Source organism: Siniperca chuatsi, linkage group LG5 (genome assembly GCF_020085105.1).
Source record: "Siniperca chuatsi isolate FFG_IHB_CAS linkage group LG5, ASM2008510v1, whole genome shotgun sequence".
In the NCBI taxonomy this organism is placed as follows: domain Eukaryota; kingdom Metazoa; phylum Chordata; class Actinopteri; order Centrarchiformes; family Sinipercidae; genus Siniperca; species Siniperca chuatsi.
In genome coordinates, this window is record NC_058046.1 from 13,116,936 (window position 1) to 13,135,413 (window position 18,478).

An 18,478-nucleotide genomic window follows, 5' to 3' on the forward strand; every position below is an offset into this window, starting at 1 on the left:
TTTTTTTCATTTCATTTGTTTGCGTTTTCCCCTTTTTCTTTCAATTTTGAAAGGCCTTTTCCCTCATTTATACCAGGACGAAATGCATAGGTAGTAATGTCTCACCTAGAGCTTTGAACATCTGCATGCCGCCGTACTTCCCTTCAAAGAGCACCGTGTTGTTGAGAGGGTTAAACGCTCTGCACATCCGCACCAAGACTACCTCCAAACAACCTGGAAGAACCATGCAGACAGATTGTGATGATTTTGAAGCTCAGTAGCGATACAGACTAAAGAACAAAAAGAATAAGGAGGCCCAGGACTTTTTCTTCCCTGAGCTACACTGTCTGAGCTTTAATGAGACAAACAGATATCCCTGACCTGTCATTGTCAGTCCAGTCAACTCACCCGACTTGAGCAGGAGGATCTGGTCGTTCTGGCACAATTCCATGAATCCTGAGATGCGCTTGGCGAACTCCACCACATACTGGATTGCATGGGTGATCTGGATGGCACACTGCTGCCACAGCACATCCCGGGGCTAGAGCCAAACACACTCAGTTTAGGGTTATATGTTCTTCTGTACTTACATAGTTATATTCATGTGGGTAGATAACAATCTTGCTGTCCTTCTCTCACACACTCATTTCACATTTATTATAGCTATGTTTGACATTGCTGAGGTGTGTTTCACTTTGTCTCATCCATCATTTGTCATTCTACAAGTTCTGATTAAAAATAATTTCAAAGCATTGTACATGAATTGCCATTAATCTATTGAACACAGAGGTATAAGGAACAATAAAGTACCTTATTCTTCTAGTATGGCAGTAGTAGCTGAAAATTGAAGTAACTATAATAATCCTCACCTTGCTCTGGTACATCTTGACCTCTTCATAAGAGTGTGTCTGCCAGGCTAGCTGCTGCAGCTCCTCTGTTGTGTACTGACATGTCTCCAAGTGGGACTTGATGATATTCTGAGCAATACGGTCTGGCAGAGAGGATTGTTTGTTTATTCATTTATTCCTTTCTGTACAGTATAGTCATTCACTTATTTCATTAATTTCTACATTTGATACAGTGGTATATGGTATGTGTATGGGTAGGGCAAGCAGGGCTGCAATGTACTAAATAAATATGTACATGTATACACATTATACTGTAGGTAGTGTGATCCTTATATGTTGAAAATTTAGAGGAAGGTATTTTCTCATTGCTACCCATTTACTGCTTCATTTAACATGCCCTTGGATTTATGTTAAATCCTTAATTTTAACTTAATCTTTACTTGTGCTAACAGCCTGAGCTGCACATACAGTAATATGACACCTTGTCAGCTAGCTGTGTAAGCCTGTCTGTTCTGCTCTCAGATTAGCACTCTGACTCACGGTCTCTACCAGGACTACTTTGTGGGTAACCATTACTTTTTCCCACGTGGATAATTCATGTAGATTACAAGATTTAAATGAACAATTCTACTGTGTCTAACAAACACAACAAAATAGCATGCAGTCTTTACCCAGCTCTCCCATGCTGACGTTATTGGGTCCCAGCTGACTGTCCTGGTAGCCTCCGTAGCTGAACAGGTTGGGCACTGGCGTCAGGTCATACACCGGCTCCTGCTTTATGTGCTTCATGCCCGACATGTCCAAGCCTGACTGGTCTGGAGACGGCTGGGTGGAATCCATCCCATAGTATCCCCCTGGGACTCCGCCTCCGTTACCATGGCCACCCTTGGGCAGCTCAATCACGTGACCGTTGGCATAGGTGCCCCCAATCTCATGGTTAAGGGTGGACAGTCCGTTGGTTAGGCTGGACGAGTAAACACGTGCCAGAGCTTCCGCCTCGCCTGTCTGCTGCTGCCGCTGCTCCTGCAGTCGCGCCTGGTGCTTCTGGACCTCTGCATACAGGCTGTCACGTTGCTTCTTGGACATGCGGCCAAACTTTACCGCTGTACGGGAAGACAAAACAACGGGAGGGACATGAAATTAACAACAAAAACATAAACAAACAAAATAACTGTCACAACCTTTCAGCTTCATTAAGAAGTATAAATCAGTAAGAAACAAACGATGTAAAAGCTTAATAAAAACATGCAGGAGAAACGGTACATGTGATCCTAAGAGCTCTAGGATATGCATATATTTGTGTGTACAGTCATGCACCACACATATAATAATTCAGTGATGATCATTTCTATACATACATCAATATAGATACTGATATACTTGGCCTCACCATCTCTGGACATTCCTAGGGCGAGACATTTCTGCAGGCGGCAGTGTTGGCAGCGGTTACGGTTTGTTCTGTCGATGAGGCAGTTTCTCTGGCGGGGGCAGGAGTAGGATGCATTGTTCTGCTGACTCCGTCTGAAGAAACCCTGTTTACATGTCAACAAAGAGCATGAATACAGACTTACAGGTACCTGTATACACAGAATGTCCATGATTGAGTGCACAACATTTGAGCTCAAATAAACAAAACAGGCTTTGATGCAATGTATTAAGTCTCACCTTACATCCCTCACACGTAATGACTCCATAGTGGATACCTGATGATTTGTCTCCGCAGATTTTGCAAGGTATAACTTCGATTTGGGCTGCAAGCAAAGAGAGAGGACAGAAAAGACGTGTGTTACAAATCACATTTTGGCGAAGACAAAGAATTTTGTCTCCCAGTTTTGAGAACAACACCTGATTCAGTCACCTCATAGATTTTTAGACCTCAGTTAGTGGTCTAATTTAGAGGTTAAAAAACAGAACATAACCCTGCTGGCTGTAGGACCTGATTGAGGTTACAATGTGTGAATGTGTCTGCGTACAGTATGTGTGTGACTTCAACTTCACAAGGGCATAGTGACATCTGTATGTCCCTGTAGGAGTTTTCTAATGAATGGGACATGACGAGGACTGTATTTGTGCACACATTCACACTCATTCTCACACACCCATAAATGACAGGATAGCACTAACTGTGTGTGTGTGTGTGTGTGTGTGTGTGTGTTCTTTGTGTTAGGCTTGAAGGAAAGACCCCTGCAGGTTAGAAAGGCTGCCATAATAAAAAAAACAGGTCACATCACTGAAGAACCACACTCTCTGCTCTTCAATTCTTTTTTGCTCTCTCTCTCTTTCTCACACACACACACGTTGAGTTCTACAACCTTTTTAGTAATTTTTAAAATATTTATCTACAAATTTACTAATTGAACTACTTTTAATTTGTGTCAAAATTTTACTCACTGTGTATAGGCAGATCCATGTACAGTCACAACCAAAGGCACAGAAAGTATTTCAATGTAATGCACAAAGGCACCTGTCACTGATATCTTTGAACTTATTCTACATAATAGATGGAAAGAGAAAGCAGCAGCTCCTGTTAAGAGATATAAGATGGATGTAGAGGTAGGCAGGTATGTCTGCTGAGATGGCACACCCTCTATAAAGAGATTAGACAGCCTATCTAATCCTATATTATTTCCCGACGAGCTGGTTCCCTCCTCTGCTGAGCACTGGCTTAGCCACAGCTGAAATAGCCATTCACATGTAATGCCCTTGCATAGTCCCACCACCATTCTGCAAGTTTTATGAACTTTCAGAAATACAAAAAGTCAACAACAGAAAATACAAGGTTTCCAGTTTTATATTCCATGTTTGCATGAATTGCCTAATTGATTCCCCTTAAGAACAATACAAAACGTGGACTGTCTAACTGGAGTCAGTGCTTTAAAGCTGTGTATTTGCAGAGAACAAGTATGGTGTGTTTGTGTGTGTGGCCCTGTATGCATGTTTGAGTGTGTCTTCAGTGTATGTGTGTGCACACTGAAGTGCATTTGTAGGAGTTATTTTTGTGCATTTGAGCAAGTGCATATGGTCTGGTTTGACAGTATGAATTGTTTGTGTGTGTGTAAAGTATATATACTGTACAGGTATATCTTGTGTGTATGCTAAATGTCTGTGGAGGAATGAGTGTGCAGTATATATAATTGGATAATCCCATATGAGGATCAATGGAGGCAGTTCTGTCTGACTGAGCGGCTGAGCAGGAACAGACAGACTCTGCTGTCTATACACTCTACCTGCACCTCAGTGTTTGACTGCTTCACAATCAAAAGTATCATTAAATGGTCCGTCAGTGCCAGCGGATTCCCTACTTTGTACTGTATTCTCTTTACATGAACCTGAACACCCTTTGCAGAGACGCTGTTGGACAACACAGGTTAAAAGAAGTGCGAATATGGAGATGGAATGATGGAACAGTCCACAAAGTAACTTGTGGTCATTCATTTGTTTTCCTCTCATTCGTTCATTCATTCACTTACCTATCTGCCCCCTAGTGGCCATTAGGAGGCAAAAAAATGTGTACAAACTAAAAACTGACCTCCCGTCTGCCATGACCCTGAACTATGCACCCTCATTCACGCCTATTGCATTATGCACTGTTATAATTATCTTTATAGTTTGTCATTCAAGATGTGAATGGGCCTCTAATTTACATATAGTACCTCAAACCCAACAATAGATCATTGTGTCCCTTCGCAGTAGATTGTTGGTAAATGAATGACCTATGGATGGAACAACATGCTGTTTGACCGTGTACTTAAGGTAGCATGGCTCGTGCTGTGAGTTCTGGTGTAGCTCAAGACGTGACCCATTTCCACCAATTCCTGGCCAACTGGCTCCAAAGTGGGTCAGAACGGAGCACTGGACTGGGACAGCACACAGACTACACATACACAGAGTTGTCAATGAAAGTGGCCTGTAACACACTATTTATAGTCTGTAAAACAGGTCAGTTGCGCCCTGGACATGGCTGTTGTCAACCGACCACATATGAGCAGTAAACAGAAGACAGGACAACAGTGCATCAGCCATGCTCCTTATAACCTTCATTCTTTGCTTCTCACAATCCTTACTCTTTGCAGCTGCTACTGTTTATCACATACTTTTAGTCAAACTCTTTGATTAAATTGTTAATCATGAAACAAGTGAATCTCTCTGGGTTTAGATAAGCTGAATGTGTTCAGCTTATGTGTTCAGATTTTTAGAATAAGCTCTTTACATTTTTCCACCTTAGAGGAGTGTGTGTTTACAGTCTCTCTCCAGTGATTACATTATATCTCCACTGTATTTCTTTTTACCCCATGGGAGATTGTATTCCTCTTTGTATCACATAATTATGCCCAAAGGAGCATGAGCGTGTGGGCATGTGTATTGTTTTAGTGTTTGTTTCAGAGAGGGTTTGAGTGAGCGTTTCAATTATAGAAAAGAAACAGAAAGATAAAGTATGTGTACATGTCTACGTGTGTTTGACAAAGTGTTTGTGAATGTGTGTGTGTGTGTGGGTGTGTGCATTGTTGAGTGTGTGTTGTGCTCATTGCCAGCGGGGACTGTCAGGTAGGATATAGGGAGACAGTCATGACAGCATTGCTGTTGCCAGGGTGACCACCCACTCGCTGCACTCGTCTGGCTGTCACAGCGATGATGTGCTAAGCTGTCACACTCTTAAAGGAAGTGATGTCATCGGTGTGTGGGGCCAACACACTGTTCCTCCTGTCGCCCTCTCTCTGCAGCGGAGGCTTTGTGAATTGTTTACCGAAGGACTCCCACTTCCACATCCAGTCAACAATACATGTTTGCTGCCTTGTTACACTTTAGCTGAAATGGTGGATTACAGCAGAGTTAAGACGTGCTGTCTGTTGGGTGTTTAGAGGAGGCTGTGTTCTTATTGTTTTCAAAGTTAGGATGTATGATAATGCATCTTGGGTATTTGATTTCATGGTTTTACATTACAGAAGCAAACGTATAGCTTCAAAGCTGTAGTGAAAGTGAATTTGTAAAACAGAGTAGAACTTCAGAGAAAGGAGTCTAATGTAGCTATTTCCAGACAAAGCCTTAGTGGAAAAAAGCCACTCATTTCTGTTTTTCTGAGATTATTTTGCTCTTAGCTATATGTCTTTCACCGGAGTGGGAGGGCTTTCTTTCCAACCTGAGTTGACCCACTACGAGCTGAGTGACTGACAGTGTCCTCGGCCAGCGGCAGCGTGAGTGTTATCCTGAGGTTATTATGTAAGAGCAGAACTGCAGCGCTGGCGATTCCTCAGCTAAGAGGAGGATCAGGCCCATGCAATCTCTTGAGAGAGAAAAAGACTGAGAGAACTAACTAGAGATGAATTTCACAACGAACAAGGCAAAGATAGTGATTGTAGATTGTAGTCTACACTACACTACAGTGAAAATTGCCACACGTGCATGTGTGTGTTGCTGATTGTGGCCATGAGGGCTGTATGCCGCTGGCACGTGAGTTATGATAATTGATTTTTAATGAGGTGAGGATCTCCTGTGTATTTCCTGGGCTGGCCCTCTCTCTAAATAGAGTCCTAATTATCTTCATTGCACTGCAGAAAAAAAAGGCAGCAGCCTAGCACCAATATCTTAACAATACTTTCTAAAATCTAAAACAATCTAAAACACATAAGAAGCTCACACACACTTGCACACACACACATGACCATTTTAAAGGGCAACTCTCCTCATCTATACTGACAATGTAACTGCAAATTAAGGCCACTAGGTGTTGCTGTATATGTTTAGTTGCTGTGTGTGTGTGTGTGTGTGTGTGTGTGTGTGTTTCAAGAAGGGCAGACTGGACATGCATGTTTCATTCATTCAGCCTGCAGGGTGGGTCTACAACAGAAACATACCCAGAGCAACACACACACACACACAATATCATGCAGTAACATAACACAGTGTTATACACTAGAGGTTGGTGCTGTAGTATCACAGCTTATGGAACAGTTGAAATCACTTTCTGCCATAACCTTTGCCAATGTAAGGCACTTCAGAAATGCAAACACAACTCGTACTGTAGTCCCAGGGGTTGATTTGTTGGGGATGAATGTGGGTGGTATCTTCACTTCATTAAAAATATGCATAGCTTCTTGCCAGTTAACTAGATATCTTCTGGGAAAATGAAGGAGATCAGCACTTTACCCCCCACCACTCCTTGTTAAATCTGAACAACTCCGGCGCTGGCCTTAGATGTCTATATACTGTGAATTATGCTATCATTGTTCGCCATCCATTCCACTTCAGTCTGTTTGACTTTTTCATTTGAGTGTTCCTCCTCGCTGTAAGTGGCTGTGTGACTGGGAAATCATTTCAGTTTCTGTATTTCATGATCTATTTCCATCTCTCAGCGTAACTCTGTCTTCCTTGTCTCATAGAGCTTAGAGAGGAACAAGCGTGTTTTTTTCTCCCTCCGCCAATGATGAAAAACACTGAGAAAACTTTTGGTGGCGTGATTGCTGAGTGGATTAACACACACAGCTGGGAATAGCATATAGCAGTGCTGCTTGGGTTATCTCCCCTGTGTCTCCTGTCATGTTTTCACATCATACTGTCCCATTAAAATCAATGAAACACTGCCACTGCATATGGTTTCAAACGGACTTGTGTTATGTACTGTCATACTTTTCTCTCTTTCCTGTCTGGTTTTACTGTCTGAAACATCTAAAAAAAAATAAAAAATCTATATATATATATTGAAGTGGTGGTGGACTATCTGCTCTCCTTAAAAAAATAAATAAAATAAAGTGCATTTTATTCACTTTTGTCTGTCTTCCATACTGTACTGTCCTCTTTACTTCTCTTTGTGACTCAGCGTACAGTATTAACCATCAACACCATTGTTTGGGAGCTCTGGTGGCCTTCATGCTTTAAGGCTCTGACCATGTAATCGCAAACTTCCCTCTTTGAGTCCGGCAAGGGATCTTTGTTGCACGTCATTCTTCATCTCTCTCCCCCCTCGTTTCAGTACTGAAACCAAAACAATACTTTTTTTCGATACTTTAACTTGAGGAATATAAATATTTTCTCCCACAAACCCTTTTTTCCATTTTTACCAACAAAAGAAGCCAAACTTCTCAAATTTTGAATGTCAACTAAACATTAGCAGGCATAGCAGAACTTTGCCAAATTAAATACAGTCTAAAATATGATTTAAATCAGTAAATATCTGAAAGACTACAAATCTGACCAGGCATTTGATGCGATCTTTTGGTAATTTACAAATTTCAATACTCAATGCTGCAGGCAAATTTTGGTTGGTACCAAACATACTGAGGTTCAATACCCAGCCATATGTTCTTTACTCTGAATTTCCTGCTCAACACTTTCTCAAGGATAAATGCAATAAACATTTTCTCTCATTTTAACAGTGTTGAATGCTTATGATAAACATGCAGTTTGGTTGATAGCATCACTGTTGCCTGATCAATTAATTTCATTCAATGTACTCTGGTTCCAAATTAATTTTCCAAGATTTGGACTCTTGGTTGGACAACATTTTCTGACATTTTATAGAGCAAACGTTTAATTAATTGAGAAAATAATTGGTAGATTAATCAAAAATGAAAATGAGTTGCAGCTCTAACTAGTAGCAGTGAACTCCATGCCAGCGATTATCATCCCTGACTTAAAGATTGAGGCCTGATCTGATTGTTAAACATAACACTGACAAACTAACATGACCCATCCTTGTTAATACAAGATGACACAGTCCTGTACCCGTTCTGTCTTTGTTTGTACAGTCTGCTGTTCTGTGTCTTATAGTAATAATCATACTGCCATGCAGCGGGCTCATCTCCCCTCTCCCATGTCCAACCCTCGCCACTAAGCATGTCTTTGTCCACTCTGTAATATAGACAGTCACACTGTCGCTGCGTGAGCATACATGTTACTACCCCCAACCTCTGTTTTTCCCATCAGTCTATCGTCATCGACCCACCTCCCACACTTTGCCAACGCACACACACGCACACACATACAAACAGTCAGAAAAACAGTCTCTCTCGCCCTCCCCCCATGCTGTATGTCAGAGGGCATGAGCTTGTCCAGCTTGCCATGCGGCCTCAAAGCACTCTGGGTAATTGCTCAGATAGCAGGTCTGGGATCAGCTGCGGTTTGCTCATAGAATATAGTGCCGCGGCATGATTGGATGCCACAGAGAGGGAACAGAAGGGGGCCACTGGCTGTCATCCAGTGCATTGATTCAAATGCACGGGCACACACACACACACACACACACACACACACACATAGACACGTTCAGACAGACAGAGGCACATTCAGACATGCTTGAATGCATACATTACTGCAAACTGCCTTTGAAAAAGCAGACTTTACAGTATGATTTCTATGCTTGCCCCCTCTCTCCCATACACACACACACACACACACACACACACACAGTCTCCCACCCAGTGCAGCATGTGTCCTCAGATGGATAAGAGGAGATGGAGGCGTGGGAAAAAATCCACAGGGTACCCAACCCCTGCCTGAACATATATATGTACACACACACACACACACAGTCTGCCCATCTGCCTTCTCAGATCTGCCTCTCATGGTCACTGTACACAGTCACACACACACACACAACACACACACACACGCTCACACTCCAGCCCCCTGGGTGACCTGTAGGACCCTGATGGCCTTTGACCTTTCCTTAAGGACTGAGCGAGTGCATCAGAGTGGAAGGAAGTGTGAGAGGTCTGCATCTGGTCATTACAATCCTGAAACCAGCCATGAGAATGCACACACACTGAGGCGCACTTGCTGAAGCAAACATGCACACACACACACACACACACACACACACACACACACACACACAGTGCTTTAAGCTCTCCCTTCTACACTATATTGTATTTCCTCTCTCACGCCTTCATCCTCACATCAGCAGACATGCGTGTGTGCACACTGAGCTGTTAAAACACAGTGTGGGGTTTTGGTGTTTATGTTTTGTTCAGATGAGGGGAATCAAAGCAGAGAAGAATATGTTTACTCACACTAACTCAAATCCTGTTTCATTCTTGAGAGGTGAGAAAATAACGTTTTGTTGGCTTAGACCATGTCCTCTTCCTCCCTTAACCTCACGCTTCTCCTCCTATGGTGTTTCTCTTGAGCCTAATTGTAGATGACAGTGTGTGTGTGTGTGTGTGTGTGTGTGTTTCTTTGAGGGGGGAAGGGAGAGGAAAGGTGGCTATCCCAGTGTAGAGAGAGAGAAATAGGAAGAGAGGGACACCCATGGAGAGACAGACAGAAAATTGCTTTCAGTTCTTACATAAGGTGTAGAGAAATTTGCCTGCAGTTTTGTTGCATCCTTTATAGTGATAGTCAGTGGTCAGTCAGCTAAAACAGGAACATCAACATGAGTGAGGTTGAATGGGCTTTAAAGCATTAATTAAGAGAGCAGCACTTAGTGTGAATAGCTGGCAGAATGAAATCACTCAGAGAAGGATGGAAACCGTGTCTGTGGGAATGTTTGTTTACAGAGTCTATAAAAACTGTTTCCTTCCAAATCTGATTGGATGTTTGATTGCTATACACACATATAATCTGTATGTATTCTGTATACATACAGAATATACATGTATACACTTGTGTGCGCATGCAAGAAAAATGCAGTTGAGGGCAGTGGTGGAATAGTACTCAAGTACTGTATTTAAGTACAATGTAGAAGTACTTTTCTTGAGTATTTTCATGTTGTGCAACTTTATTCTTCTACTCTGCTACATTTTAGAGGGAAAGGTTGTACTTTTGACCCCACTACATTTACCTGAAAGCTACAGTTACTAGTAGTCACTAATTACTTAGCAGATAAACATTTAACCAGCAAAACATATGATCAACAAATAAAATATGATGTATTGTTGTAGATTAAACTACTTAACAGTACATAAAGCAGCAGATTTGCTACGCCTTGACCAACTACAACATGAAAATACTGTTTACACATAATGTGTCAATAATGATTGTCCAATTATATATACAATATAATATATCTCTGAAAGGGCCATTCTGCATTATGAGTACTTTTGATACTTTTACATTTTTTTGTTATACTTCTGTACTTATAGGACCATACCGGTAAATTTTGTTTGTTTCAGCCAAATGACTACTTACACCTTACGTTCCTGCTAGCCATCTCCCAAAGCATACAACCGTATTTTAGCATTTGTAGTGCTTTGTCAAATCTTATGGTGACACACTCGACTCTAACTTTTAATGCAGTACTTTTACACTGTGGTATTACCACTACTTAAGTAAGGATTCTCGCCCCACTGGTTGTGGGTCTGTGTATCCCTTTGAGTGAAACAGGCTGTGTGTTTGAACGCGAGCATATGAATGTGTTCCCGTTTGAGTTTATGTGAGAGGTTTGAATGTATGTGTGTGTTTCAGCGTGTCAGTTTAAGCGAGTGTGTGTTCACGCATGTGTGTGTCCTCTCCCAGGGATGGCCGCTAATAGCTCGCCTCGGGCAACAATTTAACTCAGCCTAACAAGGTTCTCCCCAAAGTGGCCCCAGGGGCATCTCTCACAGAGGCAAATTGATCACAAAGACTATCACACAGCTCAGCTCGGCTCAGCCCAGCTTGCTCTGCTCTGCTCTTCACCTGCTCTCTCTCCCTCTCTCTCTCTCTCTCTCTCTCCCTCTCTCTCTCCCTCTCTCTCTCTCTCTCTTGCTCTAGTGGGATGATTTAACAGAATGCGTAATGAACATTAAATATGAGTCGAGAGAGCAAAAGCAGTAGGAGTCTTGGTTTCATAATTGCATGCTCTTTGTGAATGACAGGAGACCTCATGTCAACAGTCACTGCTGAGGATGCACACACATGAACACACACATGGGTTAAAACAGGTAACTCAGGATTTGGACACAGTGAGAGAGAAAGAGAGAGATAGATGTGGAGAAAGAAATAAAGATAGACCTAATAAGAGTCTCTTCAATGAGATTACGAGCACTAAAACAGGCTAATCTTTGTCATTAAGAAACGATGCTGCAGTCGGCTAAGTCATATTATAGGCTTATTGTTGCTAGTGTGTGCTATGCACCTGCCAACAATGAACACCTTCACAGAGTATGGGTATTTAGCAACATGGATTAGATTTCAAATAGCTAATGTGGATATGCAGTTTCTGTTTCAATATGGCAAGACAAATGCTGCTTTTTAATGCAAAAGCAGTCACAGTAACAATACAGTACTTTAAAGTAATCAGTTTTGGTCCTACTCTTTTTCTTAATGAAAACCATGTATTTTTTTAAATGTAAGCTTCATGACAATGCAATATTTTTTTAGATAAATCAAAGAGTTTTTAGGGGGGGTTTCTTTGGCCTAAGAGAGGTTTTCTTAACCCATGATGGAGCATTTAATCTATATGCACATGTATAAAGTAGAGGTTGGAATGTTAAACTGACACAAACCTTCAGTATATAGACTAATCTGCTTTGAGTGTTAGCTAAACTCTAATAGGTGGTGTGCAAGTGTGGACTTTGGACATTACTATTATGGGTGCCGGCGTTATTCATTGCTAAGGGCAGCTACAGTGTGTAATGTGAGGACAGGATAGTTTGTATCTTTGTGTGTGTGTGTGTGTGTGTACCTACGTGCATGCAAGTAAACTCAATCTACTGTTTTATCCACCCTCTATTCTGTTCTTACTTACTTTTGCACATAGGCACACACACTCCTGCTCAAGCACACACACACACACACACAATTGCACTATTATATAACTCTTTAGTCTCTCTCTTACTTGCTCTCTCTTTTCTTATCTCACTCATTCTCCCCTCTCTCCTTTCTTTTTACTTCCTGCATTTTAATACTCTTCTTTAACTTAAATTTGTCATTTATTCAAATAATTCACAATCTTTTCAAAGTAAATGCACAAAAGTCCCAAAAAAGAAATGATAGGTGACTGAAATGGAAGAGAAAACAATATTCATAGATACAAAAGCCTTGTCCTATTACAATTTGCCTGCTTCTAATGTGATTTATTTATTTATTTATTTATTTTTTACAAACTACAATCTGATTATCTGGCCGAAATGCTATTTTCTCCTGCATTAATTAAATAGTAGATCTTCTACATGACCATGTCTCTTGAAAGCAGAGTTTAGAAGTGCAGGTGAACATGCTCTCTGACTTTGGACTATCAAACATTGTACTCTATATCCCTCCACAAAACGAGACTTCATACATTACTCGGAGTCTGCGTTTAACAAGCACAGTCACCCTCTTTCCCCAGTTTTTACTTCAGTGTAAATCGACGGAAGATGTGAATATTGAATGTCATTGTGCCTCCATTGAGACATGCTGGCTTCATGGATGAGTAAAACTAACAAAACCGAAAGAGCTGTCAGAGGACTCTATGACTTCAAGGCAGATTTAGTGAGTTAAGGAGTGGTTCAGGCTGTAATCCCTCCTGGCTACGATAAAGTGGAGACACAAACCGAAGCGTGCCGTGTAGCCCACGCTTTGTGTGTATGAAGATTAGAAAAAGAGAGAGAGAGAACTGACTGAGGAGAAAAACTGTTCGCCTAGACTCCCCCAGACAGCCGCAGAGGGATAAAACCAACATGGAGTGCACGCTGAGCACATGCTAAACAAACACAGGCTATGATAGTGGCTCAGTGGGACCACAGAAGTGCCATTCAGACCACACACACACACACACACACACACAGCCTGGTGGGATGTTTTTAGTAGACGGCCTGAAAAAAAGGTCAGGCAGACACCCTAGGTGAGGAGTAGACTGTGGGTATCTGAAGACAGGTGCACAGACAGTGGGAAGTGAGTCCTGAATGTAAGCTTGTGTGTGTGTGTGTGTTGCAACAGCACTCTGGCGGTACCTCAGTCAGTCAGTAGGGCTGTGTTGAGGGATTAACAGTGTGGCCTGCATGGGCTTGGGGTAATCTCTCCTCTCTTCTTACATAACACTGGGCCATTAGTCAGCACAAACACACAATAAGCAACACAATCAACAACACCGAGCTCGACAACAGACCACACAGAGCCTGATAACACTGCAGACCAGAGATGCACTCAGGACAGGTGCCACTATTGTGCGCAATAAGTGATTTCATGCCAACAATAGGAAACAGTGATTTGGGGACAAAACCTGTGCACTAACCTGCTGTTTCTGACTGAGGATGGTGCTACTGTTTTCTAAATAGGCTCCCTCATCAATCAGTATGTCAGTTCATATTTTGGTGTAATTGTTCATTATTGATGCCATTAGCCAACTTTTGGTAATACATGCGCTTTAGACTCCCTGTTAATAATTTTAATCATCTTTTACACTGTTACACTTTATATGTTTTTCTCATTGATATCTTGGTAACACTTTACTTTAAGTCCCTCTATTTAGCATTTATAAGCACGATATAAACATTATTACATAAATGTTTTATAACACACTATAATGTCGTTGTAAGCAGATATAGGGACATTTGTAAGTGATTATTAATGTACAGTATTTGTCAATAATTATAACTTCTCCTATGAAGACATATTTCATATTATTACAACTGTATTTTACTATGTCATTCATTATCTGTTTATAAACCAGCCTCCACTTATGGGTGCCCACAGGAGGAGTTATAGTTGTTGACAAACACATTAATAAACACTTCTATCTTCTTACAACTACATTGTAGCGTGTTATAAACCATTTATTCAATGTTTGCTCATAAATGCTAAATAAGGGGGATAAAGTAAAGTGTAACCAATATAAATACATTGACCAATTTAATACAACAAATAATAGGAACAAACATTACAACAGAAAATCATTCTGAAAATAAATGAACTAATAAATGCTGCCTTCTTATGGATCTAATTCTAAATGGTACAGACTTTTAACATCAAAGGTAAAGTAAAGCCATCCAAGTTATGTGCCATAGATTTATCTAAACAGACTGCTTCCGTTGGCTTTGACTAAAAATTGATCCCGGGATGCTTTAGAATCGGACAAATCAATGCTCACACAAGCCTCCAAAGCAAAGCAGGATGAGACTAATTCTATTGGCATGAGGCCGTCATGCGTAGTATTGCAGCTGTGTGTGTGTGTGTGTGTGTGTGTGTGTGTGTTTTCACTGCTTTCTGCGTTTGTATGTGAGCACATGCCATCTTGCAAGGTGATATAAATGACGCTCTCCTGCTTTCTGTCATCTTATCTTTTCCCATGGTGAAGGAGCATGGGAGATGGTGATTGACACGAATCGCTAACAGAGGAGATCAAATGAACCCCTCCTCCCCTGTTGCTCCCTCCATCGCTGAACTCTTTGACCTGTCTGACCTGGGAGCATCTACAGTATGTGGTGTAAAAGCTCTTAGGCTTATGCCAGCAACACAAAGCGTACACAGACACAGGCTAATGGGGACTAATATAAGGATCTCTGTCACAATAGCAAATGCAGAATACATGTCTACAATATAAGTGTGTATATGCATCTTTAGCAGAAATCTCAGTAGAGGGACTGTGCTAATAGATTAAACTAAATAAAACATTTGGTTGGAGGATGTTAATGATCATCTCTGATTTGCAACCCAAACTTATTTCTGTCTGAAAATATTACGTTTTTTAGACTTATCTAACATTTAAATGCAACGATTAAAATTATTATCAATTCAAATCAAATAGATTACACCAACGAAATAATTTTTGTTTTTTGTTATTTAGGGTTGTTTATTATATAGGGCTATTTCTTGAAAATAAATGTTTGCTATCACCAAAAGTGCCATTGTTACTGATGTCATTTTATTACAAAGCTTCTTTGTTGGGTTTTAGAGGAACACTATTCTCAGCACAGCATCATCATCATGCTGTTGAAAATACAAAAATAATTATCCTGTTTACAACATCCTACACTGAGCCATATTGGGGGGGAAAACCCCCCACAATGCTCCATTTTCTGAGATACAGAAAAGGCCCTGATGATATTATTCTGTCTGTTATTTCTCTGGTGACATCATCTTCGGTCAGGGCTTCAGGAGTTGTGGCTATTGTTAAATGATAATTACCACAGCTCGTGAGGGGCCTCTATTTTTTATAACCTTGTGGTTGTGAGCACATTTCTGTGTAAAGGCAGCCGAGACTCCGCGTGCACACACACGCGCACACACACACACACACACACACAGGTTGAGAGTGGGGGCCGCACAGCCCACACTGATTTAATTCTATCTGACAAAACCCTTTGGGGCGTGCAGAGGGAGAGAGGAAGATGGAGAGAGAGGGAGAAAGAGAGAGAGAGACATGGAGAAAGAGGGGTGAGAGAGACGCTTCAGGGGCCTCTTCTGCCAACCACGGCTATAAAGTGAAAGCAGGAGCTTTCGGTATATCCCCCAAAGCCTCCCATGCACGAGAGTGGTCGCGAGGCCCATTAAAATGTGGATAAAATACAAGGTGCATGACAGAGGAGTTTGCCATGGGATGAGAGAGAGAGAGAGGTGGGGGTGTTTGGCCTTCTCATGTTTTTTCTTGCCAGAGGTTTGATGGCCTGAAGCTGAAGGGGCAGAAAGCTTTATATGACATTCAAACACAAAAAACATAACATGAAACAGATAGATGGATATAGACAGATAGAATCAGATAGATGCTACATGTTTGAACATTTATTTCAAGTAAAAACTGGATTAAAATGATTTTAAAAACGTTACCATAACCCATTACATGTTGGTTAAAATTATTCTTTTTTATCATTATAATTAATAACCATGTTGACAATAAACTGTTAAATAATTTTACTGGCCAATCATTCATCTTCTGATATTATCTATAACTAACAATAACTATAGGCCTACATCTGATGACATTCAATATGGACATAGTCCTCTGTGAGACGTCATTAAGTGTGTTTTTTTAAGCAGATGCAAGCTGTATTTTAATTTGACAACATATTATTTTCCCCCACATTATAGTGCCGAACTTTACTGAGAAGTTTAGACTTTCTGAGTGTGGGTCGAAATTCTCTAACAATGTCTCTCATTTCCTTCTCCAACTTGATGTCGGAACATTCAGACATCCTTGTGAATTAGTTTAATTGTTCCAAACGTCAAATAGCAACATGACGCGTTTCAGGCAGTTCAAGACAGACTGTCTTATAAATTAGAGTTCAAGATCATCCAGGTGAACGAGTGTTGCAACTTTGCGCCAGCGATAATTGAACAACATTACGAACAGCAGGCCTAAATCAAAACAAATCCAAAAACACTAAGCTAACAATCAGGTTAAATATTAAAGCATTCGTGTTCGACTTATATCGATCGATAAACTGCAAATACTGATTAAGGAGGAACGAATTTTCTGATTTAAAGGGAGTTTAAACACAAATGCGAGGAATGGCTTAGTGAGAGTGTGTTAACCTGTGTGTGAATGTGTATGCGTGTGTGTGTGTGTGTGTGAGAGAGAGAAAGAGAGAGAGAGTGTATGTGTGTGCGCACACGACTGGACGACATTGACGTTGAATTTCAACGCGGTGCAGAGTCGTTACGGAAATGGGTTAGTGGAGCGCGTGAAAAGTATCCCTGAAACATTCACTAAAGTTTATCACCACGAACATAACGAAATAAAGTTATTTTTCCGCGCATCATCTGATCTGATCCGGTGCCAGCCTATCCGCAATTTCCGTTGGTGTGGAGTGGAGCTGAAATGATTAAAGCTTTAATCAAACATCATGCGCCACTTTTAATTTACTCCAATGGATTTGCGCATGATTTTGCAAAACTGTAGGCCTATTCCACACACTCAAATCACACACACGCAGAGAGATCCACATAAACTTTGATGCATTTAAAGTGTAAGGTGCTGAGAAATCCAACCACTCGCCCTCCGTCCGGCTGTGAAAAAGTGACAAAAAACAGCTTTGCAGCTAAAAACACCCAGAAAACACTTTCAAGGCCAAATGTGGGATAAAGCCTGCCGTGCTTTGTGTGTATGTGTGTTTAGCGGGTTGAAGCTCTGGGAAAGTGCGGCGGTGTTTGGAGCAGCGGGATGGTCTTACCTCGCATGGTGTTGGTGTTGCTGGAGCTGGTGCTGAGGCTCGCTTCCCAAAGCAGCAGTCATGAAGAAACAAACATAAACACTTTAAAATGGGGGGTGGGGGTGGGGGTGGGGGATGCGTGGGGAAAGATCCTCGGTTAATAATAACAACAACAACGAAAAGAGTGTTGATGATCTGCGTCGACGTCCACTGGCTGCCCTGAGTGGAGGCGTCTCTGCGCTAAAAGCATCCCAGACTGGGGCGCATGGAGGCGGGCTGAGGTCGGTCGGTGCGTCGGTCGTTGCGCTCTGGTCGTGTGGTCGCTTTTCTCATGACATCTGCGCTCTCACCTCTATGGGAGGGTTTCACTGTTTTCTGCGGGCTGAGGGAGGGAAGAGCGCATAGGAGAGGCTTTACCCGGCGGCCCGGATTGGACTGGAGCACTTTCCGCTCCTCCCACTCTCTCCTACTCAGCCTCCAGCCCGGAGCCTACACACACACACACACACACACAGCATGAGCGCACTCGTCGCTACAGTACACAGACACAGCAAAGTTTTAATGTCACCTTCCACATTTAGTCAGCTCCATGCAATTTAGGCTATTTTCATGCATGCACAGAAAAAAAAGTCCATCTTTAATCCTGGTCTTATATCCAGGAGGCTGCTG

The 18,478-nt window shown here is 41.6% G+C and overlaps 1 protein-coding gene across 1 annotated transcript in view; it reads right to left on the bottom strand.

Annotated features, from left to right (window-relative positions):
• The window catches only part of rorb (RAR-related orphan receptor B), a 23,672-nt gene extending 5,440 nt beyond the window's left edge, over positions 1–18,232 (bottom strand). Inside the window, exons 1-7 of the mRNA XM_044197195.1 lie at positions 17,831–18,232; positions 2,493–2,578; positions 2,218–2,359; positions 1,499–1,930; positions 849–970; positions 388–520; positions 106–213 (exon numbers count right to left, since the gene is read on the bottom strand). Of these exons, the coding sequence (XP_044053130.1) occupies positions 106–213; positions 388–520; positions 849–970; positions 1,499–1,930; positions 2,218–2,359; positions 2,493–2,578; positions 17,831–17,837 (1,030 nt within the window). The 5' untranslated portion in view covers positions 17,838–18,232. The remainder of the gene's footprint in view (positions 1–105; positions 214–387; positions 521–848; positions 971–1,498; positions 1,931–2,217; positions 2,360–2,492; positions 2,579–17,830) is intronic.
• Positions 18,233–18,478: the final 246 nt, after the last annotated feature.